At 36.8% G+C, this 26716-nt stretch overlaps 1 protein-coding gene across 14 annotated transcripts in view; it reads right to left on the bottom strand.

Moving 5' to 3' along the window:
- PTK2 (protein tyrosine kinase 2) overlaps positions 1-26716 on the bottom strand; it is a 227170-nt gene that overhangs the window by 67847 nt on the left and 132607 nt on the right. For all 14 annotated transcript variants that reach the window (XM_074898370.1, XM_074898371.1, XM_074898373.1 and 11 more), the window contains 9 exons: positions 24589-24668; positions 22973-23035; positions 18876-18930; positions 14595-14735; positions 13794-13871; positions 12601-12708; positions 11246-11363; positions 3561-3591; positions 1128-1180 (listed from right to left, as the gene is read on the bottom strand). In XM_074898370.1, coding sequence (XP_074754471.1) covers positions 1128-1180; positions 3561-3591; positions 11246-11363; positions 12601-12708; positions 13794-13871; positions 14595-14735; positions 18876-18930; positions 22973-23035; positions 24589-24668 — 727 coding nt within the window. The remainder of the gene's footprint in view (positions 1-1127; positions 1181-3560; positions 3592-11245; positions 11364-12600; positions 12709-13793; positions 13872-14594; positions 14736-18875; positions 18931-22972; positions 23036-24588; positions 24669-26716) is intronic.

Below are 26716 nucleotides of genomic sequence, written 5' to 3'. Positions count from 1 at the left end.
AGGAAGGAGAGCTGCTATTTGACTCTGAGAGGTAACAGTAACTGATGAAGCTCTGTTACACCTCTGCAGCTTGATACACATTTTAATTCCAGATCCTTGCATCTATTTTCTTGCACAAGATCTGTTTACTTGGGCTTCCTATGCCAAGGGGAGAATCGCAAGCATCTTTAAAAAGAGGTTAAGGGTGGAGAAAGGAATCTGAAAAGTAGGAAATTAATCAAACATCTTTCCTCCTTCTTGTATGAAATATATTTGGTTTTGAATATGTACCACTAAGCTCTTGCATAAATGTTAAAGTGGGGCTGTAGCCTCCCTTTAAGTCAGTGGTGGACACTCCACTGGGTCACAGTATTGGTTCCTGAAGTTCGTGGCCAAATACTAGAAAACTATAGGAACATGTCATAATACTAATACACGTTTGCATTGAAAAATCTCCTTAATTAATATTATGTATAACGATTTAGAAATGTATTTTCTACTAAGACACTGAATCAGCTCCTCAGAAGGACTTGTTTTGAGATTCTGTGAAAGAAAAATGTTCTCTCTCAAGTATAAAAACTTTCAAAACCCCACAGTAACTAACGGAAATCTCAGAAGCCTGTAAGCTATAGAAACAACATGTATTATCTCACATGCTCATCCTTCAATTAACTTTTGATTTTCAATAGCAAAAATTAAGTGCTTTGATCTAAACAGCAGCTACAAAAATATAGCTATTAAGTTTCTTCTTTCCGAAAAGCTATGATTAATATTTAATTGCCTATTTTCACTTTTCAAAGCTGCTCCTTCATAATTAACACATACTCAGGTAATTTAAGTTCTAGCCCAGGATATTCTACTTCATTACAGAGCTAAGTGAAAATATTGACAAGCAGCCTTGCTTTGAAGTATTCTGGCCCTGCCTTACTGCACCGATATGGCTGTTCTCACAAGTGACACTACACCGGATAGCTGCAAAAAGTTTCTCTTCAGAAACTGCACTACAAAGGCAGCACAGCTACAGTCTTGTGAAAGTCAATAGCCATGTAGCAAGAAGTGAGCTAAGTGCGAGTGAAAAATCTGTCTAAACATCTGCTAGCTTTAAACATAAACTTGCCTTTTTTTTTTTTTTTTAAAATGAGCCTTACCTGACACAGAGACTGTGTGTGACCTTACTCCTTGCTTCTCATTGTTGGCCAGCCTGTAAAACAGAGGTTGGAATCGCTGAATGCTGTACATTCTTCACGGTCACATACACTGGCAATTCATCCTAACAGGGCACCTACTGTAATTAGCAGGGCCAATCCATTTCCCACAGTGACAGATTTTGAGGGGGAGAAAAGTCAGAAAGGAATCTACCATTTATAAACCCAGCTGGGGGAGGAAGAGTGGAAAGAATGCATTACCGGTTTAATTACTATATTGCTTCATGACAGAGCAAATTTAAAGGGAAAAAAAAAGCAAAACCTAAGTTCTACAAACTTTTAAGATCAATCCATGCATGTCTAAACTTCGTCAAATGTAATTTGATGGTACTTTCTGTACTATTTACTGAAAATAAAGTACGAATTTTTGTCTGTAAGATGACTTCCCCTGTACAATTTTAAATTTTTACATGTGAAGCAAATTAAGAAAAACAAACTTAAATGTAGTTAGCTATAAATGTTCATTAGTAACAGAAATTCCAATGAATCCTTCTGAATTATTCTGATGTACAATTTTAATGGTAAACCAGCAAGAATACTGCATTTCATGCTTTCAGAAATCCGGAATTTCATCTGGCAAAGGCAAATCTTTCCAGATGCAAGATGGTGTTGGCTAATAGTTTTGTATATTTGACAAAAGCCCATTCCTCTGCTGCTTGCCTAACAGCACATGTGGTGCCCTTGTTTAAACAGACTCAAGTGTACAAATTCAGTTTCAGTAAACTGTTCCAAAAATGGGAAGTAGCTTTGCCTTCAAACCTTATTTTATCCCAGAAATCCCTACAAATAAATAAATAAATAAATAACGTAATTACAAAGTTATTTTGTGTTTCTCAAGTTGTATCTATTTAAGTAAAAACAAATTTTCCTCTTCCATATGAGTCCACACTAAGTTTACCAATTTTACTGCTTCCAGCCTGGACTTTCATTTCCTTTTCCTCCCTGCATTATAACTCCTCTCCTTCTGCACCATGACAAAGCTACCTGGCTAGCGAGGACTGCAGCAGGACCTGTGAAGGAAGAGCAACCACTAGTATCTAAGTGGCTGGTTTCTTGAAGATTCAAGACCAAATTGTGTTCCGTACGCCATCCAACAGTTAATAAAGTAACAATAATAATTCTGAACTCTTTCCAGGAATCAAGGAAGAAACAGAATGAAGTGGTTGGGTCAAAGTAGGCACAGTCCCTGCATCCCAAAGGAAAAAAGGAAGATGTAAGACACTATAAACTGCTGAATTTCATTTGGTCTCTCAACAGTTACCTCCTGTTACTGGATACTGGTGATACTGCCTGATAGAGTTTAAGGAGAACACACTGATGATGTGTGACTTTAAACTGGGTCTGAATGTGGCTACTAAGAAAGCAGGCAGATTACAAACAAGCAAAAAAAAGTTTAGGAGGCCACAATAAGGAACTGCAGATGGGAAGGGAAAACAACCATCACAACCATTGCCAGAGACCTAGCCACTGAACCCAGGGGTGTAGAGAATCAGCAGGAAGAACTAACAGGCTTGCCTACCACTGTGTTATGGACTACCAACTCCAACAACGTAAGGTGCATTCTTAGTTCAAACAGAGCTAAATTAGAGATCTTTTCTTATTTACCTTAAAGCTTGGGAAGAAGAACAATGCAGAGAGGTATCTTAGCATACTTTGTTAAGAATTATGATGTGCAGATAGCATGTCTCAGCATACCTTGGATATAATATCACCATAAAACCAGCCAGAGGAAAAAATGCAACTCAATTTGCCTGATACAGATTATCATTTTCTACAAACTCACAATTACTATTGAAGAAGAATTTTTCTATGCTATATTTAAAAAAATAGATTAAAGAGTATTTGCTATGTAAATGGTATTCTTTATTACACTGCACCTAGAGATCCCAACTCACATTGGCCCCATTAACAAAAGGTGACATGACAGGTTTATGATAGGAGGAAAAAAAAAATCTATTTTCTGTATTTCACATAAGCAGAAAAGGGGAACAAAGAGGAAAAACAGAGTATAGACTGACTCACAGATTGAAACCACAATTCAAAAACTGTTTAGCATTACTCCCATAATTAAATTTACTCAGGGATTCAAAATAAATAGCCTGAATCCCAGTCAAGCCTTTTCCAAAACATCCTTCCTTTGTCACTGTCAAATATGATCGATGCCTTATACACTTTTTTCCTCAGATTTTATTTCTGGTATCTTTACAGTTTAATACTGCTGTCAGTCATTTATGCCCCATGGTCCCAAATCACCACCTGCTATTTGTCCTAGAATCCAAAAGTAACAATAAAAATTAAGCACGTATAAAATCCTAAAGCATCACTTAAGCAAAGCTATTTTTCAAAACATATAAGAAAAGAAAGCATAAAACTTACTTTGGTATTGATGGTAAAGCTCTTTCACCTTCTGTGTAAACAAGAAGAAAACAGGATTAAATTTTTTTCAAGTTTCCAAATAACCTCTCTCAATGTGCAATATATACACGCCTGAAAGAATAATCATCACAATCTCTCAGGAAAAATTACGTTGATTCAAAAGACTGTTCTATACATATATTAAGAGCAGCGTATCAACACAACTCCTTCTAACCAGTGATACGGACCTTTTGGCAAACTCTTATCTGAGAGAACAACATACACAGAATATAAAAGTTCTTTTTCAGTTGTAACAAATAACTCCGATAAATCACCTGCAGAAGGTATGACAGTATCTCATCTCTCTAGTAAGAAATGTTTTTCTTTTACCCCCAAGATGTGCTTTTTAAAAAATTTATATGTGTTACCATATAAATAACACAACTGAAGCCAACTTGGACTTCCAAGTAAGACAACTGAAATAAATCATTAAAGCTCGTAACCTTATCATATTGATTCTACATTTGTTTTGACATTACAGAATAGTAATGCTTAGTAGCCAAAGATGAAATTAGCTTTTTGTAAAGAGTTTTCAAATCCTTGAAAGTCTTTCTTTGGTAACGGTATTGTGTACAAAAGCTTGGATGTACATACTCAAGGGTTTTTTTCCCTATTAGATTTGATGAGATACTTGGTATCCACAGGGGGAAGGATGATGAGGAAGTTACTAATCAACCTTTAGTAAAACACCAACAATTCACAGCAGATTGAAGTATGCAGGGAAGGAGAGAAGGTGGGCAATTAAAGTGGATTTCACTCTAAATCACTGTAACACTGATAAAGTGACCGGAGAGAAAGTGGAATAGCCATACTTTTAGAAAATGGTGATATATACTGTTTATGCAATATTATGTAAATTCTAGTTAGTTTTCATTCTATGTTAAAATTTCTGAGATTTCCAGACATTATAAAAGTAAACAGTCTTACCTCTGGGTATTATGGGACTGAGTAGAGAAATGCCTGATACCCAGAAGCCACGCTCAACTTGGCAAACTACAGTGTTCTGTTATAATTTTTTTGCTGTCTAAAGGCAGAAGAACATCGTTTGGCTCAATAACTCAAGTCTGGCTTGATCTGTCTGATGGAGGTGTTGGAAAGAAAGATGCAGGAAGGAAGGGAAACAACAGGAAGGAAGGGAAACAAGAAGCTGTGATTTGGAAGATGACCTGGAGCAGCTTGGCAAAGTAGCAAGAGCAAGCACCTGAAACTGGAGGGTGGAGGAAGGACAGCAAGAGTATACAAGCATGAGGTGGGAGACAAAGGTATTGGGATATGTTAGGGTAAATAATACCTTTTGGGGAAAGGAACAAAAGGCAAAGATCCTTAGAGGTAGTGTGGAGTGATGAGCATGAGATCAATAGGATGAAGGTGACAGCCTGGCAGGAAAAGACTTGGAGCAGGGGGAAGGAGAAACTGTAATGGGCACCAGAGGATTCACACTGGATGGAACTGGTCAAAAGACACCGAGCTTGGAAAAACATGCAGAAGAGGCCTGCACACTACTATGCAGGCTTCCCTAGAGTTGTGAAGAACACTCCAAAGAACCTTAAATTCCACCCATTATCTACACATCATCTATCAGTCATTATTTGTGAAAGCATCCTTTGTTCTTCACATCAATTCCTGCTGCTACTGCTAGTTATTCCAACACTGCTCCTACATTTGGCAATGGATTTTAATGGTTCGGATATTGCTGATGAATCACATGTGTTACTGGTGAAACATACTCCAACAGTCTGTTGTTTTTAAAGGTTCAGAAAGTGATATAAACATACAAACCTCTGTGTTAAAGAAGAGCTTTATTAAATTGCACAGTTCACCATTCCTTATTTTTAAATCAACAGATGCACAATTAATAAGCAGTTATTAAATATGATTTTCCTTGCTCTTTAATATGTAGCTCCACCACATGTTAACTGCATACTATTCAAACTGTATTCTAAAGATCCAATTTTAATTTCCTCTAGGGTTTTTTTTTTTGTGTGTGGAGTGTATCAGTATATTTGGGGACTTCAGAAACATCAGCGAATGATTTCATAACACTTGCAGGGCCACAACACTTCATATGTTCAAAGTACTGACCTCAGCTGCAGATCAGATTGTTCCTCCTGCAAATGTAGACCCCAATCTCTTAAGAAAATGAGAAATACCATAGGTGGCAACCTATGAAGTCAATGACTACCTATCAAAGAGGATCTAAGAGAGATAAAGACAGAATCTAGTTTCCCACGGCAGTATTAAATTTCCTTATAGTGAGAATCCTGTTCTGTTCCTGCAGGTCTCCCCTTACTGAACAGCTTCCTAAAGGTGCAAAACATAGACCAAAGATCAAATAACAAATCTCTTCCACAATAAAATTCTGTTTCCATCTTAATAGTAGAACCATTCTACACATGTTGTGAGATAAGGAGAATGTGAACAGAAGTGCTATTATGTAGTTAGTTGAGGAGTAGTAGTATGATGTAGTTAATGAGTGTGACAAACATGAAAGGAATTGAAGATAGCTAGAAAACTATCAAAGAAAACAATGGGGATGGACAGAGAAAAACAGAAACTCTAACACAAGTTAAATGAATATTTTTTTCTAGATTGGTTGGAAAATCAGTCAGCTTGCATGGGTCCAACATAACTAAAACCCCGTTATATCTGACCATCTCCCTTTTCACTGTCCTTCGCCAAATTCCACGAGGCGTGACTGATTTTGTTCTCATTAGCAGCAGAGCAATACACTGTCATGCACTGAACAGAACGGGGGCCCTTGTCCTCTGGGTTGATGAGGGTGGGAAGTGGACAACGCACACTCAGCCCTGGGGAGAAGGAAAGAGCACACAGCACCCCTCTTAAGCCACAATTTGACATATGCATTGACTGGCTACATGGACAACATCCCCCTTTTTGGCTGCTGAAGATATGTGTCAAGAGGAGTGCCAGATATGGACTGGGGAAACTGGAAAAATAAACATATGTGTAAAAAAAAGGGGGGTGGGGAAAGCAGCTGGAAATAAAAACCTACTATTAAGCAGTATTAGAAATGCCTCCCCTTCCACTGGAGAAAATTCAGGAAAAATCCATCCGCATGGAACTACTGTTGAAATGGCATATCAAAGCTGATCTTATAGACGCCTACATGCTCTCCGGATAGAAACTGCTCACTTTAGGCAGTGTTTCCCAAGTTGGTGCTTATCCGTTTACAGCTTATATCCCAAACAAAATACGGAACATTCATTAGTACCCTTGTAGGTCTGAAGTCAATTCATTACTAACAGCATCACAGTAGAAGCATATGTTGTTTTTCACAAGTTGAAACCCACAACATTTTGCCCAATTCTATATTCAGTTAAAAAAAAAAAAAAAAAAAAAAAAAAAAAGGACATGAGTGATTGTATTGGGGTGTCCATGCCCAGATACTGACAGTGAGGGCTGCAGGTGGTGGGAGCAGGTTGTCCCTGCAGGACTGCAGCCCGGGGAAGGGCCCGCGCTGGAGCAGGGACACGGGGCAGGAGGGAGCAGCGGCCCAGAGGGCTGCCAGGGACCCACCGCGACCCCCAGCCCCAGCCCCTGCGCCCCTGGGGGAGAGGAGTCGGGAGGGAAGGGGTGACCTCAGGCCTGGGAAAAGGTATGGGGGGAAGGTGTTGTTTTAGTTCATTTCTCACCATCCAAATTGACTTTAATTGTCAAAAAATTAAATTAATTTTCCTTGGTTTGAGCCTGTTTTGCCCACGACAGTAACTGGTAAGTGATCTCCCTGCCTTCTAGTATCAACCCAGAAATTCTCTCATACTTTTTTCTCCCCCTGTTCTGCTGTGGAGAAGGAGTGAGTAAGCAGCTGAGGCTGGCTGCTGGCCAGGGTTAACCCGCTTTTTTGGTGCCCAGTGTGGGGCTTCAGAAGTTCAAGGCAGCAACAGTAATGGGAAGACACGGCGGCCACAGTCAGACTGAATAATATACCAGGGAGAACAATAATTGTGGGGAGCTTGGATGCTGGTGTCAGAAATGTGTTGTTGTAAAGTGGTGATGGGAGAAGGAAAGGAGTTTTATCGTGTATGTACTGTTTTTCTGGTGGTGGGTTTTTTTTGCTTTTGTGATGACGACACTTTAGATTTTGATGTTGGGAATTTTTGTTGATGTAAGTAGAAGTCGTGAACATTGTGTATTTTGATTGTAATTATCAAGTACGTGTGTCACAGAGGCAAGGGGTGGGAATGGTGTGGAGGCAGCTGTGACTGGCACAGGGCAGCCACTCCTGCAAACAAAACCCTGGCTTTTACACCCAGTACCTTCCACCACTCCTATAACCTCTGGCTCCAGGAGACATGAAGAACTCTCAAGTATTTTGATTTACCACAATGAAAACTGTGCTCACCTGTCTGAAATTATTGTGAAAGCAAAATCAGTGAGGGGTACTTAGAGTGATAACATTATTGTAAGAATCAGAATACATGCTGCCATTCCATTAAGGTGAAAATGGTGCTCACAGTTAATTTGTGTAAAAACAGAAAACACTTATTTGGAGAACTTAATGGATTATTTAATTTTTGGTATTTTGAGACTCAAAATTCTGAGTTTTCATTTAGCTGTAATCTTTTTTAGATTCAAAGGGAATGTTTTAATATAAAGGTGAGTTCTGGTGTAAATGACTGACAATCAGGTAACTGTTTTAGTTGTTGCTCAGGTGTTTTTTTCCAGTTTTTTTAGCCTTTTATAAGAGTTTTGACAAATCTGCATTACCTGTAAAGCTTGTTTAGAGTGATTAATAAACACAAAATTCAGCCACTAGACTTAAGATCATAGGAAAGCTACTTAGTACATAGTCCAAGCAGTAAATAGCCATTTAATATCAGTTTAAGTTTTTATGGTTGCTTCATTTGTGCTCTTTGAGTATAAGAGTTAAGTGTGATAATGGAAACACAAATACTAAAGTTAAAGTTCCCACACTGGTCTAAACGCATCTGTACACCAAAATATTTATTAAAAAAAACACCCTAAAATGAATGGAAATATGCCAAACATTGTCCAGGTCTTAAACATTACCAAGCGCTCTCACCAAATTAAGAGAAACTGGATCATTAACAGGTAGCAAGACAGATCATATCACAAAAACACAGGTTCTTTTAGTAATCAAGGATAATTTATGAGGAAACTTGCAATAAACATGTAAATTTCCAACAAATGGGATGGGAAGGCTCAAAAAGGGGAGAAAACCCATCTGCTGGATTAAGAGTTGCTACATGATTTGTTTCTGATGTGCCTTTTATAAACAAAGCTCACCATGGGAAGGATCTGGGAATGCAGACCACGGTGGGAACAGATCTCCTACACAATGTTTAATTAGTATGTTGAGTATTGCTACGAACTGCAAGAAAAGAAATGTCAGAAAAAGACCCCCACAATTTCTTTTAACTGGAGGGATTATTTTCATATTTGCATAAAGAAGAGCGTTCCCAAAGTGTTAGATAATGTTCCTTTAACTCAATCACTGCTCATTTACGTTAAAATACACCAGGTAGAATATCACACAAACAAATACACTCCATTAAATGCACTGATTTATTCTGCATTCGTGCCTACCAGCAAACCACAGTGCAAGGCACAGTTGTGCAACACACAGAAATATCAGAGATCTTGCTCTTCACAGAGCTTAGTGAGTCTAGATGATGTAACAGCTGAATGATAAAGAAGTCAGGTCAGAGGAATACAAGAATTAGAAAAAGGGCAAATAGAGTGGGTCAGTTTTTATTACCGCCTACAGGACCAGTAAGTCAGGATCTATGTGCCTTGCTAATCTTAGGGGGCAGTTGACTGTATGCATCATGAAATACGTAAGTATTGAAGAGGACATGGTAAATCCTGTAGAGATTTTGACTGGCAGCTGCTCCCTCGCTTGGGCAAGAACAGCAGAGGACAGCAGAGCACAGTTTGGCTGAGAAGTGGAAACACACGTGGCTGGAGCACAATCAGTGCCACAGTGCACAGCACTGGAAGCTTGCACGCTGGATGAACAGAGCTAAGACTTGATGAAGGCCTTGACTGCCTGTGGTTGATGTTGTGAATAACACAATTGGAAATCATCGGGCAGTGGTATTTTGTGGAGTTAACAGCATTTATATATAGGTAAGAAAAGAAAAATTCTAGCAGCAAAGGAACAAACCGATAATAGCACTGGCAAAGTTGACCCAATTTCTGAAATAGCACCAGTGCAGAAGTTGCAAGAATTGGATGTACTCTACATGTGTGCCTCTAAACAAAAAGCAGAGGGCAGAGTCAGAGCTATCCATTAACCTACTGAGAAGTGGGGAATGTGTTAAGATATGAATAAGTTTTAAAAGCTCAACTTTGCCTACTATAGTTCAGGCTGAAAAACAGCCAATCTGTTTTTAGTATTGGGTATTAGAAGGAAAGTTTTGGGAGCAAATAATAAAGACTGTAACAAATCCCAAACCACAATTGCTCAGAAAAAAAGAGGCACAAAAAACAACTGCTCACAGGTACAGACTAGTCTAGTGAAATCAAAATCTTGGTTTGTGATGCCTACTTTATTTTTAGAGCCATAAACCAGCATTATCCTCTTAGTGTCGAGATTTGGTATCAATGGTTCATCATCACCGAGTTGTGCACCAGGTTGGCTAGAAGAGCCAAGTTTGTGTTGAGGGATGATTTTCTTTTGTGTAGAACAAACGTGCAAATTTAAGAATAATCTGAACAATTCCTAAGTGCTGTCAAGACCAAAGTCTAACACCCTACAATCACATTTCTTCATTACTGAATGACCAAGTTTCAGTTTGGAGTTTTTTTCTGTTGTGCACAGGCAGGATGCTATATATGGGTGTGAGAAAGAGCAGGGAAAACCAGTGGCAAAAAAAGCAAAAATGTGGCTAAAACATGACTCAGCTTCAGATCAGAGAGCTTCTGGGGTAGTTCATCTATTACAAATAGGAAGAAGGAAATAGTTATTGTTTTAGAAACAAAAAAAGTTAGATGAATTTTCATGAGTAAAGTATTAGTACAGGAGGACAGAAATTTCCATTCTTAAGCAGCTTTGCATAGATGTTTTTCAGTAATTAAAGCTGGCTAAAATGAGAAAAAAATCTAATGAAATTTAATTAAAATTCTCTCTTTAAAGCTAGGTGTACCTGCAGTTGCTACAAAAACAACTGATCAACACTACAAAATGCACCTCTGCTTTGGTTCTATTCTTTCTCTCAAAATTTTTAGTTTTTAAACAGAGATGTTTTGAGTATCTAGGAAGGCAGAAATTGTAAAAAGTCATCACTAGTCAGAACTTTATCCAAATGCATTCTAACCAACCTCTCTGAATTTCCACTTGTGTATCAGGGAATCGCATTTCAAGATAACACATCCTTGTTAGGAGTGCCTTCAATCACAATTTGCTTCTGCTAGCGAAGTTTAGAATAGTGTAAAGCAGTGATTACTGAAAAACAGACCAAATTATCAGCCATTAAATAATTTTTGACGGAGTGACATTTACTATCAGTGTTTCTCATAACAAAAATACCTCATGGTTCCTCCCTGAAAGACAAGAGCCTCCAAGTGAGGGTTTTGCTGCTGCCTTGTGTCTTCTATTCAAGTGCAAAATAGTCTATCAGTAGATATGAGTATAGCAACTATCTGAATTAACTTCTCCTTACCTTTCTGTGGCCTGATAATAAAAGATTGCGTAGCTCCATTCACCAGTCGGCAATATCCGTCTATCAAGTCAGCCATATTCTCTGCAATGGTTAAGGATGGTGCTGTCACTGTCAGAGGCTAAAGAAGGAAAAAAACAAGGCACCAACAAAGAGGTTTTATTGTAGTTGCAAACACTGAGTGGAACAGCTGTGTCATTGCATCAGAACTTTACACACGCTTGCAAACAGTAAACAGAAAAATGTGGGTGAGCAAAGAACCACAGATTCTTGCTTTACCTTTTTTGTAGCAAATTTAAAACACGAGGTTCAGAAAGCAGAGTTGATAAAACCCTCCACCCAAATACAATATTAATCTGGGCTTATTAAGTGGCATGCTAGCTAAACTTCCAGTCAACCAGTGTTCATTCCAACTACAATGACTTTTATGGCCATAATTATGACAATTCTGAAGCTGCTCCTTATTCTTTAAAGCTCCTACAAGTGGTATCTTTTTTCCACCCTTTTGCAACAATTTATGCTTTTTCCTAAAAAGTAAACCTCACAATTTCAAAAAAGATAAAAATAAAAGATGGACAGTGGAAAAAGAGATGAGACATATAGAGACAAGCTATAAATTTTAATCTCATCAAGATTCTTCATCCTCTGCAGAGATGTGCCAACTTGCCCTCAATCCTTCTCTACCACTGTGACTGTTTTCTTAGTGCACTGGACCAAGGAAAAGATTTTATTTCACTTCCAGCTTTGCCTCCATGTATTATGAGGGAACAAATTTTCCCTCTTTCATATTTCCCCTTTTCACAGATGTTAAATTGCTCCGTTTCCTCTTTAGGACATAGCATCATATACATATGCAGGCTACTATTAAGTTGCACTTAACGGCTGGTATTTTTAAATTAAGCTTCTTTTACAAATATCAAAGTCTACATGCACCAGGTGTAAAACCTAAAACACGTAATGAGCTCTAAATCTGTTTTAAGACCAAAAATATCTGACTGGTGTGATGGCAACTGCTCACACTCAACTTCCCTTTCCCCTAAAAGAAAAAGAAAAAACAAACACCTGCAGAATGCCTGGAATGTAAAATGTTAAAATATAGTGCACTGGCTGTAACTACAGGAGGAGTAGGAGAGTTTAACAATTACTGAAGTCTTTGTACACATACACAAACAGGCAGCTTAAACATGCACGTACGGAAGTGCATCATGATTATGCTGACAGCAGAAAAATCCAGAATTAAGTTCTGGACCAGAACAAAAGTACAATATACAGGGCATCTCTATCAAGAGTATAACGATCTATACTCCCTCCCAGGAAAATCAAAGCTAGTAAGTTTATCCCAACAGTCCATACCATACCTCAGGTGCACCTGCTATCTTGAGTTGCAACATCCCTTTTCTGTCCTTGTCTTCGCTGTTTGAATACTGAATAGTTTGCACTTGATTAAAGTCTGCTAGATGAGTTGGCTGAAAAAAAGGCAACAGAAAAAGTGGGGAAAATGTCAAAATTACAGCAAAATACTTTGCTTTTATTCCTGACATTGCAGGAGCACATCTAGACTTCAATCTCCAAATTACACTTGCAGAAACCTGGTCCAGAGGAAGGTGTCCCTGCCCATGGCAGGGGGTTTCTAACTAGATGATCTTTAAGGTCCCTTCCAACCCAAACCATTCTATGAAAGCCATTCCTCTGTTTCCTTCTACAGGTCCATTAGGCTCTGGGTAACAACATATACAAACATCCACAGTTATCTGCAAAATGAAATCAAGCACCAAGTTTGCCTACAGAGGTCACTGTTGAGTAACCTCAGGCACATGCTAAACTACATCGTGGAAACAATCTCTTGGAAGCCAAGACAGAAAATTCAACAGGTTAACCACATGGAACTTGCACTCACAGCATACTTAACAAACCCCCAGACTGCTGTAAAAGGTAAGTTCCTGATTCCCCAACATTTTCAATAGCTTTGAATTAATTTCAAGAGAAGTTGGACATGGGCTCAACTTAAGTCCTGGTTGTGAAGGTCCCATACATTTTGCTGAAAGAACCTGTCTGAACAGAACTTCCTTGCAGCATGGAGGGGTACAGGAAATACTGTAACACAGTCAATATCAATGAAAAGGCTATTAAGGGTATGAAGTAAAGCAAATACACCAGCTATAGCCACAAAAATGCTAAACACTAACTGGTTAAAAAAGCTCTAATTTACACATTCTCCTCAAGAAAGGGGAGAATAATTTAGAATAATTTGCGTATTTCATTGTTAAAAAGTCACCACTAATACTTTGATTTCTGTACGTGAGCACTTCACTGGGTAAAAAAGCCAACAAATTCAGTGCTAAGGCTGACACTGTCTCTCAACTGCATTTTCTCTGATGATCCCAAATCATGAGTTAGTATCTGAATAACAGCTGTGTATGATGAATTTCCCAGATCTTCTCTGGTTAACTCAAAGATTAGACTTGTCATTCCCCTTTGTGTGAAGTTCAGTTCACAACAGGTCATGGCTGTTAAGACAGTAACTGAGAAAAGAAAACAGAAGTAGACTTACATTTGCACCCTTGTCTGTAAGGTAACTGATTCCTTCTTCTGGGCCAATTGCCAGTTCCACTGAAATAATCCAGCTTGACTTCAGAATCGAAGGAGAAAGACAGTAAATATCAATAGTAAGACAAGACTTTGCTATGGAACACTATCCTCCAATGTTCTAATTACAGTTTTTAGTAATTAATCTCTAGAAGCTTTCCAACTCTTCAAACAATTTCAAACTATTAAAATCAAGTAATTCTGTAAGTAGCAAAAGTCTTCACAACTGGTTTCCTGGGGATTCATGCTACTCAAAATGTATTTCCATGTGTTTTATCTTAGGTCTACATGAAAACTACATATTTCCTATATTTCCTTTTCTCTCCTCGTGGACATTGATGTTCTAATTTCTACTTGAGTGTCTACTTTCACAAAGCTTGCAGACAATGCCCTTTCTCAAAATTTGTTTGAAATTGGTACAATTAAAAAGGCACTGGAGCAAAATTTACAAACACAAGAAGCTGAGAAGTCTCATTTCCTCAGGAAACCAGGTTAAAAATTGCCTTTCATGAACAATGCACCAATAAAAATATTTAATAATGTACAATTCTTACCCTACTAATGAATGGTGCTTTTTTAACAGTCAACTGAGAATGTTCTGAATAAAATCAATAAATATATTTTCTTGTTACTGAAATCCAAGGACTCATCTCAACATCAAAACAGGAACTAAGCAAGCAATTACTTGCAGAAATAAGCAAAACCAATTAGATTCATAACTACAGCACATATATTCTGGTCACTGTCACATTCCTCCTCTACTTACACCAAGAGCACACTTGAAGCATTCCTTGTCAAATCTGTACACTGGAGAGAGGATCTCAAAGAATTTCAAAATACTTTCTTCTCTATTGAGGTTGGCAAATTGTCGAAATGTTTGCTGGATTAATTTTCGTAGTGTTTTGGCCTGTATATTAAAATGTTTAAAAATCAATTATTTTAAATCTAGTCAGTGACAGTGCATTTTAAGAGTTTCAGTCACTTAATATCACTAACAGTTTACCAATGAGATTGCAGACAACTGAAGTAAAAAAAAGAAGCTTTGAAACGTAAGTAACAGTTCTGCCTTCTAACTTGGGAACAAAATTATTTATGCTATGCGTTATAGAGGGAATAACTAACTAACAATGCTTTGAATTAACTATAATGAAAGACAACTCATTAATCTTTGCAAGAACTATTTTTCCTAGATTGCACATTCCTCTCAACTTCTTAACTGTGTACCAAGACAGAAATACAGCAACCTATACCTTCATACTAGGTTGTAAACTTAAATCACCATTCTCTTACGTGGTAGTAACAACCCAGCTGTAGCTGTGTCTTAATCTCTGCACACAGTATCTTACACTATCCATAAGAGAGTGGATTCTTAAAGTCTGATAATATTCAAAATAACTTCCATATAAAAAGATAAAATTTAAATAGTAAATTAAAAAATTAATGTAAAAAGTAAAACATTTAAATTAACTATTTTAAATATATTGCATATCACTTTATTAACTGCTTTTAGGGCAGAAATAATCACTTAGAGCAGTACAAATCATCCTCCCAACATCTGGGACATGACAGAACAAGACACATAATTACATATCCTGAAAAATAAAGCGTGTAGAGGATACAATCAGGTTTTCAAACAACTGCATTAAAAACAAAACAAAAACAACCCAAACTAAGACTTATGAAAGGTGAAGTATCTGCCTGAGTGTATAATCCCTAGGAAGGCAGCCGCTCATATCATAATAAAAACAGAATCTGAGAAGCAATCTCTTTAACATGCCCCAAAACTGAACAATCAAGAATCCTGAATAAAAACATCTGTTTCTAAACACTAGAAATCACCTAGCCACAAGTGCAGTACCTCTTCCTCCTCTGTCCTAATCAGAGGAGTACAGGTGTGCTCTGTCATAGTATAGAGCCAGGTGACCCACTGCTTTTTCATCACTGCTTACATCACAACAGTGCCAAAACATCAAAACCACACACTCATCTATTCTTTCTCCCTTTGACAAAGCTTGACCCATGTCTGAAGTGACTGAACGGATTTAAAAAGCATTAGTAATACCCATTTCTAATAGATATTCCAACTAACAATAACAACAGAAGGCAAAACCATGCTTATTTTTGCAGTACATCAAGGTTAAGACAGGAATTATCATTATTCCTCTACCAAAACATATCTAAATGTCCTATCGTAACAGCATTAAACCTCTTCATTCTTTGACACTGCTTATAACAGCTTCAGGCACTCCACAAATACAAACTTCATTTTGTCATTAGCACTTCCAGTTCGATTAGGCATTAATTTTTAGTAAAACTTTAAAGAACATTCAGAACTCTAAAGAGCCAGAATTTTTCAAAGGAGTGTTTAGAAAAGTTACCCTAATAGCTGTATATTCACGTACAAAATGATGATGAGCTTTGCAACGACACATATATGGGCTAAAAAACCCCCTCAGCTCAGCACATAAACTTTATGTTATAAAGTCAACAAGGGAATCTGACGTTTTGTTGGAATTTCAAATTACTGCATCAATTCAGCAGAACCTTTTACCAACTACCAGGTGGCTGCGGATACTTGGGTAGGATAAAGAAAGCATCTGGCAGTCAGGAGACCTCCATACTGTACCCAGAGCTGCCTAAGACTTTGCCAGGACTCAGACAAACTACACTGGACCTTTCTGTTATCTTCCATTTCACAGAGAAAATTAACGTTAAGGGAAATGAATCTGCTCGCTCAAGTTGCCCCAAGTAATTCAGCCACTCAGTTGTTGAAAGATAACTTTATTCTGCCCATGGTTTGTTCTCCTGGCCTCTTTCAGCATCATCTTGACTTCCATGAATAATGGCATATGTTATTTGGCTCATTAAAATCCACAAAGACTTAGTCTTCACTTTAACGCTGAGATCAATACCACAGTGTACACATACAAACCCACACCTCTTCCATAAGAACACAGCCAGTTATGAGAAATATCTTAAAATAACAACTTCCAAGAGAAATGCATTGAAAATTTGTTCTTAAAATATTTCCTAAGAACATTTTTTTTCCTCTCCACTTTTGCTCAAGGCATGCTCTAGAGTGACAGGTAAGACTCCTAATTTGCAAACTGAACACAGTCTTGCTACATTAATTTCTCCACATTCTCCCCACCCCCAAGTGTTGGTTTAGTGTAAGTAGATTTTTCTTCCCCATGGTGTTTGCATACTTGTTATACCTATGTACAGAGAGCATGACTTAGCAGTCATGTTATCTTAGAGGCATCGTTTGCTAATTTACTAATCTAAATGCAGGAAGGTTTCTTAATATTCTCTAGCGAAGTAGTGAGAATGGAAGGCCTGTTGACTCAATAACTCTTCCTCTGAACTTGAATTTGGCTTATTCTTTCTTGAACACGGATAAACAGAACTATCTCTAGCATATATGAGATGTAGTGCATTGTCCAATTACTTTAATGTTTCCTTCTGGAGACTCTAGACACCTCCTGAGACAGCACTTGCTTTCTTGTACAACATTATGTCTTACAGACACACTGTGATCCACTAACATAGATGTCTTTAAGCTCCTCTTTAAATTATTTATTTAATGGGCTCCCCAAATAAAGCTGAAAAAGCTGAACTTTCTCTTATTTTGCACTGTTAAATATTTTGATTTTTGTTTTTCCAGTCTTCTGGTCATCCTATAGACAGACTGATACTCTCTGTATAGCTGACATCTAAACATGTAACATCAACAAATCTGATTATCACTGCACTATACTCTATGATTTACCTCCCTAACAGTGAGAAATAATTAATTTTGTATTTCATGACCATCAGCAGCCCTCCTTTCTTGGGCAGTTCAAAATCACTGGTCTTCACAAAGTAAGAGAGTCATTTAATCATTTGAACCTATCACAGATTATTTTTAACAGGGATTTAATTTTCATTGAAAAGCAGACCCCTTTTTCCTTCCCTTGTTTTCCCATCTTATATGTCCAAGATTTTTTTCATGTCTTTGCAAGGTTCTACTCAGCTTCACCTGGCAATTCTTGCTACTTCTTTCTGCTATCCTCTCCATTTCATCATTTCTAAAGAGCACTTTTCTTTGTTAGTCAGCTTTCTGGCTCCGTAATACAATTTTTAAAGACAGTTATTAATTCCTTTACGTCTGGAGCCTTTCACCACAATTTCTCCCTTTAGCAGAGAACACAGTTTCAGATAATTGCTTAAATTAAAATGCAGGGGGATTACTTAAATCCACTTGACTTCATTAGCTTCTGATTTTCAAAGGTCTTTTGAAACAAACCCCTTTCATGACAGACCTTTTCTGTTTATCCATTTCAGTCATAATGTAGAAACTTTGTAAATCTGATGCTGAATTCCATTATTTCTATAAAACCATCATTGCTTGCCAAAACCAGCTTGAAAATACCAATTTATGATTTATACTTTCACATATAAATGGTAAGAGGGATTTTACCAAGACATTCATATCAAGATGGATACAGCTGTAAAAATACTTGGTGACCATTCTTAACCCCTTCTCAAAACACATCAAGAAAAATTACTCTGGGAACATATGGACTTCAATGGATGCAAGATTCAACTAACATTTATATTCTTAACTAGGATTAACATAAGTGGAAATTACTGGAAATCTTCCCTGAATGAGTTGGATACAATCTTGAGCAAGGAAGGCAGAATATGGTTTATGGAATTGCCACTAAAAATATGTTGTTTTCCTACATGTCCCCTTGCTCTTGCTCCAGAAGTCTCGTTTCTCTTTTAGGGGGAATGAAGGGGGTGGGAGGGGGGAAAGAAAGAAGTGTTATTTGATACCAGAGGATCTGAGACTAGTTTTGAACTTTTGCTCACAAGGTTTAGGAGGTAGAGGTGTACCTCTCTCACAGTAGCTCAGCAAGGCCACGTAAACCACTACTATCTTAGTTCTGCCAGTACAACTGCACAGCAATTCCTTTATGACTATACAGTGAAAATTATAATGCAATTTTCCGATTTCTGACACATTTTTTTAAAGTAGTATACAACTGAGTGGAACTATAATTACCTTCACTGAATCTAGTAAACTCTTCGGAAAAAAACGTCTTAATCCAACATCTTTCCTGAAACAAAACCACATGCAGGGTTAATATAAAAACATTATATTGCTCTTTTTTCAGGGTGGTGTTTTAGGTTTGTTCCTGTTTTGTTTAGTTCTTTAACTAGCACATGCAATATAGTAGATGATTTTCATAGTAAGGTCCTTGACAATCTCAGAGTAACAAACGGTTTGTTAAATACAAAAAGGATATTGCATTTGCAACAGGTACCCGCTGTAGAATGTGTGTTATTTGAAATGTTGGCTTGAGCACGGAGAAATTTTCAAAATAAAAACTGTTCTTTTTCCTCATATTAAGCATTTTATTTTAAAATCCCCAGGTTTTTACTGCAAGTAAATCTCACTTTTTGCATCTGTATATCATGGTGCTAATTGTGTCTGTGAGCTCAGATCTTGCAAATTAAATTACATCAAGCTCACTTCCACACTTATAACCAGGGTTGCACTGTCAGTTTGAAACCCAGAGCTGTAAGGATTTAATACTTTTGTGGCTTGGATGTGCTGCACCTAGCTTACGTCTGATGTGTATGCATCACTACAAGTAAACATGAGGAAAAGTGCCTGAGAAGTTGCCAGATACATGTTAGTGCAGAAGATCACTGTACACTCAGGTATAACATTACATGACTGTGAACTAATTAGTACAGTGTTAGCCGAAAATATCTGCATAAGAGGTAAAACAAAAACAAAAACAAAAGTAAATAAGAGAAGGACTTCTTATATCCTTGCCTCTCAAAGGTGTTACTGACTTTTTGCCTTTAAATTTAAGAGGTTACAACAACTTTTAAACAAACGCCCATATCTGCTTCTGAAATGAGTATGAAAGAAAGCTTTCCACGACTGCATGCTTTGAACATAAACAGAAATACATCTGGAATTCTTACATTTGGCAAAGAAAAGAAAAGCCATTAGTGAGCCTGAGATATACAGAATTTATTTACTGCTACCTAACGGCACATGAAGAAAGCCAACATTAATGTCAATATAAAAAGCTTACTCAAAATAATAAAACAGGGCATTTTTAAAGCTCTCTGAAGACTAGTATAGAATTTCACAAAACATACTAAAAACATCCTCAACTAAGAGAAGCAGAAGGTTCATGAGCAGCAGTGAACACTAGCATCTATGCAATGACAGTAAGCTGAAAGATTATAAAACTTTCATAAATGTTAATTCCTTTGATGCATTTCTTCTCAAATGCAAATTACATGCGGTTTATCATCCCACACAGTTAAATAAATCTACCACACTATTACCATCTAAATAACATGCAAAGACATTTTGACAGGGAATATATTAGTTTAACATTAAGTGTTTGAGAGAGAAATGGTGTTTTCAAAAATGAAGCGCCCTACATCACTCCAGTGTTACTCATCTTAACAGTACTGCAGCACATGGCTGTGACAATCTGATTCCATTCGTTACTAAAAAAAGTTGTAGTCTTTTGTACAGATCTGTATGTAGCAAATTCAGAAGACATTCTTATGTAGAGTACAACAAAACAGAATTCTTAATAAATTTTGTTAATAAAGCATATCTTGTGTTTAACTGAGATGGAAAATTTATTTATTGGAGAAGAATTTAACATAAAGAGCATACAGGTTTAATGCCATGGTCAACAACAAATTATGGGTACCTATAAATAAGAAGATAAGCATTAGAAATTGGAACATAAAACGGTTTTAAACACAAACATACAAACTCCTTCCCTTCCCTCCTCATCTGCACTGAGTGGAGGTAAAATGGCCAACTTGGGATACTCCCCAACTCAGTCCTCCAGATTAAGAACTCAGACATCTGTTTTCTGATTGCCAGTAAGAGATAATTAGCAGTGTGATCTTGGTTCATACAGTTCTCCTACAGCTTTGTATTTAACCTCATGTACTGCATCCCACATGTGGGCTTAAATGTAAATTCGTGTTTTTTATGTATAAACTTCAATAGGATTAATAAAATACCAGCTACAGATAGATGATACCACTTGTCATATAATGATAAGCAGCTTTAGGCAACATATATATTTCTATTTTTCATCTCAATTGAAGTTACAACAAAAAAGTAATGTTAGATTAACATAATAGACTTTTAACATGCTTTTTACGAAATTGTGGCTGCAGCTGTTCCTTCATATAGCTCCCATTTTTGTACTTGTAATTATCCCTGTTCTATGCTAACAAGCTTCACATTTATTATGAAAGAATTCTTCTTTCATTACATGAAGGCCCAACTATTAAAGGCTACTTAACAGTTTGATTCTATCTACCATTTCCCATCCAGATTTCGTCTTGTATGAAAATCTGATCAAAGACGAACATACATCAAATAGACATCTGACAAAGACAGGCAAGAAGCAATCACATCAAATGCAAAAAAGTGCCATTTAAAAATTGCACTCAGCTGGTTAAGTACCTCACGATGTAGTAAAACTAGCAAAAACCCCCCAAAACAAACAAAAAGCCTCACTTTCAAAATAAATTACTCGTGTAGATAAACCTTTATAGCACATTAAGGGGGTAAGATCAAATGAGTAAATTCTGGGGATCACTGCCACTTTTTGCAGACTTTTAGTAGCTTATTATTATGTATAGCCACTTGAAGGTGTGTTTGTCCTTCATCTCTCCCAGATAAGTCCCATACAAAACAAATTTTGCTTCTCTAAAAAAAACCCAACCAAAATCTCAGAAATGCACAATTCCACATTTCCATTTTTTTCATGGCATTAAGTTGTTAGATTTTGCATTCAGGGTTTTGCTTCACTTTGTTTTTCACAACAACAATTAAGTTATTTCCTACCAAAACAGTTACTGCTTGGAAAACACACACAGTGAAAGAAACAATTCACTGTTAAAAACAGGAAGCAGCTCCATACTGAGTCCTCCAGTAACTCTCACCTGTTACAATTATTAATTAATGCTTCCTGTCTGTCATCTGTTATGGCCCTAGTTTCCTTTGCCTCATTGTTTCTAAAGTTGTTAATATAATTAGTAATGTTTGGTTATGCGTTTCCTCAACAAAGATATTTCTACTACTGACAGAAAACTGAAGTCCTTTAAAAAAAACCCTAATTCAAACAAAAACAAAGCTTAAAAAATTCTGCATAGATAGAGGAGCACGATATAAATAGCAGGCACAATATAAATAACTAGGTAATTCATGAAAGTTACCTTTACCTATTAAAATCACAGTTTCCTCAAAAATCCTTGCACACTTATTCGTTGTGGTGAAAAATCTTATCTTCCACCTCCACATTCTCTAATTTCACCCCTCTAAAGGTTAGCACATGTGTTTTATTAAAAATTAAAGAGACTTCACTGATATACCAACCTTTTATCCCAATGTTATGTTAAACTGTAAAGCATCTTTTTCACAAAGATAATTAGTAGTGAAGAGCAAATCATTGGTGTATGTATGTACAAAACCAATAAATAATAAGTAATACAAATAAAACCAGTTTTCAATCCCTGAGGCTTCTAAAGGACTTTGAACTGTTTGGGCTGAAGCTATCTACTGTAAAACATGATCAAGTAACCACAATATTTTCAGTATAAAGATACTTTCTGGTGGTCTTAAAATTTGCAATAGCTAGATAAATAATAAATTTGCTAATTGCAAGATCACAATTCAGGAAATCCGTATACTGATCAAACAAGAAAAAACAATACCACAAACATTTTCAAGTAACTCAAACTTTACCACAGATGAGTCACAACTGAAGAACGCGCAGGAGAACATTAGAAACAGAATCACCTTAGAACTGGACTTGATGAACCCATAAACATTAGCAAAATTGCAAAAAAAACATAATAAGCCTCCTGATCAAGTTTAAACAACTCCAACCCTGTTTTCCTGGACATGAGTTAAAGGTGCTCTTCCTACTTCTATACCCGGACAGGTTTCATCATCCATTTCTTATATTAAAGCACCGGAAGATCTCAACAAACTTCATGGACTAAAAAACTTAAAACAGAAACATTCTGTTCCTGAACTGAATTTAATATCACAGATTAAGAAACAGTTCAAACCTCAAGCTAGAATGCAGTACTTACTCTAACACTTCATAGTTGGACTTCTTTTCTAACGCATTGCCTCTCATCTCTCCATAGGATCTCCTGAAGTCAGGAAAAATATTTGAAAGTGACAATTATTGAATGATCCAGCCTAAAACTATAACATCAATGGAGTCAAATCTTTCAGAGACTTACCGTTAGAAAACACCGGCAGAGTGAATTCAAATATAAATATATTAGCACATTATTCTCCTAGTTCAACAGATCAGATTTTTATTTTACTCAGTAATTTCACGTATTGAACATTACACAGGGCTACAGCAGTAGTGCGTTTTCAGAACCACTTTAAACCACCTTAACTACACCGCTAGTAAAAGAAGTGATCTAACCTGCCCTTCAGCAGGTCCTTTCACCTCCAACAGTACCTCCCTCCTTTGTAACAGCACTTGTGTCTGTGCATGGAAATGGAGACCCAGAGGAAGCAGAGAATGATGAAAACTAAGTTTCAATCCAGACATGCTCACATAAAAAAATAAATAAATCAATCAAGAATGAGTAGCTGTTGTTGGGAAAGGGCTGGGATCATTGTTTTCACTGAGAAAATGGACCAGTAATATTCATGGTAAGACAGTCTTAGTAGTTGTGGATTACAAGTATCTCATGAAACTGCTCTGAAGAGCCACAGCATGGGAACCATGGAAAGCAGGATTTGGCTGACAAAATAATCATGGATTATTATACTCATTATGTTTTGAAATAGGGCACAAACAATTTTTTAAGTCCATAAGGACTCTGTATTTACACAAGGAATTTTTGTTTTCTCTGGGGCTATCAGCAAAACTTATAGCAAAGACATCAGGTTCTCCTACAATACCTAGGAAATTTCGTAAGCCTAAATTTTGTTTTATGTTGGAAAGTACTGTTCAAAGAACACTTTTATTCTCTGCTAATAAGTTTACATTTGCCATTAATTTCTTATCAATTTTACTTCTTCTCTAATCTCCCTGTGCGAGACAACAGCATAACTAAAGCAAATGTTTCAGGCTGGAAATTCTACATAAATTAGCAAAAATTAAAACATGCATTTCAAAAGCTGTGCTGGGAACTGTCTCAAGGATCTCTTATTCTGATAAATTTATCTTTATTTTCCAGCTGTCTATAGAGTTGACAAGAACACCAAAACCACCCAAAAGAATCCTTAAGATTTAATCATTTGAAAATAGCACGTTAAGATTGAATAAATGCAAAGAAGAAAGGTAGCAGCATTTATCTTTGATTATATTCTTTAGCTGCAGGATTTATATATGCACACTGACAAGACTATTTGCTAAATAACACCACAGATGCATTTTTTTTAAAGTATATTTCACTGTATTCTACAGGCCTTTGAATTATTCAGAAAAAGAATTCACTCAAAAGGCAGTATCAAGATGTAATTAATTAAAATATTAAAATTAATGTTAATTTTAAAATCACTAGAAAATGTTTACAATACAGTCTATTCAGTTTTTCTTCAAACTACTTCGTAGCAAAAAGTCTAATGATGTTTTATTCAACTATATAGGTCAGAAATCGATGAACTATAAGCAGTTTAAAAATTAATGTATATATTCTGTCAGAAACGTCTTGAATAATAAATGAAATTATCAGCTTACCGGATTTCAAGGCAACCTAGTTTCAAAGCAATTTCCTGGTCCACTTGATCTGCTATTTCTAACATATAGTCATTTTTCACCTACAGCAAAAGAAGTAGGTACGCATCACAGAAAGATCACTTCAGCACCAATACAGACTAAAATACTGCCCAAACAATTTTAGAATAAACACGTCTTAATTTTCTGGAATGGATATTTAGAGTGCACGAAGAGAAAAAAGAAGTTACATTCATATTCTCCACAAATGAGCTGCACTTTTGCAAGAAACCCATTTCGGCTGCAATGAATTTATTTTAAAATTCCTCATCTACATCTATATTACCTATGTTTTATTAAATATAATCAAAATCTTCACAGGCGGCTGAGCAGATGGTTGCACCTGCATTTAAGATATGTGAACACATGCTGTATTCTTGAACCATCGTGGTCAACGGTTTTTCATTTTGTAGGTGCATCTAATCATGCATATAAACCAGACAAATGTGCATGCATTACTGTGAAATTAAAAATAGCAATAAGTAAAAAGAGTAGTATGAGAAAAATCATACTACATTCTCACATAAAATAATGTTTGAACTAGCAAGAAGAAGAAACAGGAGTGAAAGTAGATGGTTACCACCTACAGTAGGAAACAGAACAGGCCAAGTAGTGTGCTCTGACCTGGAGGTGCCCAACACTATGGCCAAATGGTCATCCCTCCTGAAGACGATGGTTGGGCCAAAAGAGCCTATTTGGAGCACTGCTGGCACGCATCGTCCCCCATGTGCTGGGGCACAGTCTACAAGAGTGGTAAAGTGGCATGTGCAAATCTGTACCACAGAGTGTGCTAAGTATTCAACAAGATGGACTATGATGAGCTATATTTTTCACAGAAAGAGTGGTCAGAGAGTGGAACAGGCTGTCCAGGGAGGTGGTGGAGTCCCCATCCCTGGGTGTGTTTAAGGGTCATTTAGATGAGCTGTGGGGGGGGATGTGGTGTAGGGGAGAACTTTGTAGAGTCGGGCTGAGGGTTGGACTCGATGATCCCAAGGGGCTTTTCCAACCTGAATGATTCTGTGATTGGTCAAATCTTCATCACATGTCCTGGGCTTGTTTTATTTACTAATATCAATGTAGGCAGAAAGCTTACTTTTTAGGTAATACTTTTCATCATATTGAAGTAATTTATACAGTTACTAACAACAAAGAAAAAAGACAGCAAGAGAGAACAGAAGTAGTGCTTAAGACCTTAACTCTGCAAATCCTGTCTTCTGTGCAACAGGCGTTTTTTACCAGTAACATATCTCTACAGAAGTATGACTTTTCTTTAATTTCTCATGCTATCCTCTATCTTATGAAATCATAAACTTGCTGTTGAGATCCTAAGGTCTATGATCCTAAAGTTGAAGAAAGTCCTGAAATATCACAAAATCCACACAACTGCCTTGCAGATCAAAGAGGAGATTATACATTATGACAGCAATACACTTCACAAAATGTTTTTTTGAGTGATGACAAGCTGCAAGAAAAACTATTTCAAACTGCTACCACTATGAAAGTCGTAATACAAAAGATAAGGAAGTACAGCAGCAGATTCTACTGGTGGAGATCCTCTCTGGTCAGCATCCTCCCAGTAACACATAAGCACGCACCACAGCATTCTCTCACCACCAACATAACAGCTGAACTACAAAGCAACAAATGCGTAAGATCTTCCTAGTTATGAAGTGCATGAAAAATTTTAATTTGTTATTGAGAGATGTGAAAGAAGAAATATGATAAACTGTGCAAGAAAGAGAAGACAAATTATTACAACAGCTGCAACATCGGGAGAAAGCTTCTTGCATTTGAAGTCATACAGGTACTCAACATGACAAAACAATAAGCTTTTACATCTTCTCAATTCAACCCTTTCAAATACTAATGAGAGAGACAGGAGAAGAAATAATTGTCCTTCAGCATCATGTAATTTGCTATTTACATACACATATGGAAATAAGCATTCTGTATTCCCATGGTAGTAATACACAAAATATGTAGAATTAGTAACTGTCTTTTTCTTCATTATGCTTACGAATAAAACAAACAAACAAAAACCTTCTCATGGGAAACAGCATTTCATTTGAGTTTTTCTGGTAACATTACAAAG

This window comes from Athene noctua, chromosome 2 (genome assembly GCF_965140245.1).
Source record: "Athene noctua chromosome 2, bAthNoc1.hap1.1, whole genome shotgun sequence".
NCBI classification, from domain to species: domain Eukaryota; kingdom Metazoa; phylum Chordata; class Aves; order Strigiformes; family Strigidae; genus Athene; species Athene noctua.
This window is presented reverse-complemented; position numbering and strand designations above follow the sequence as displayed.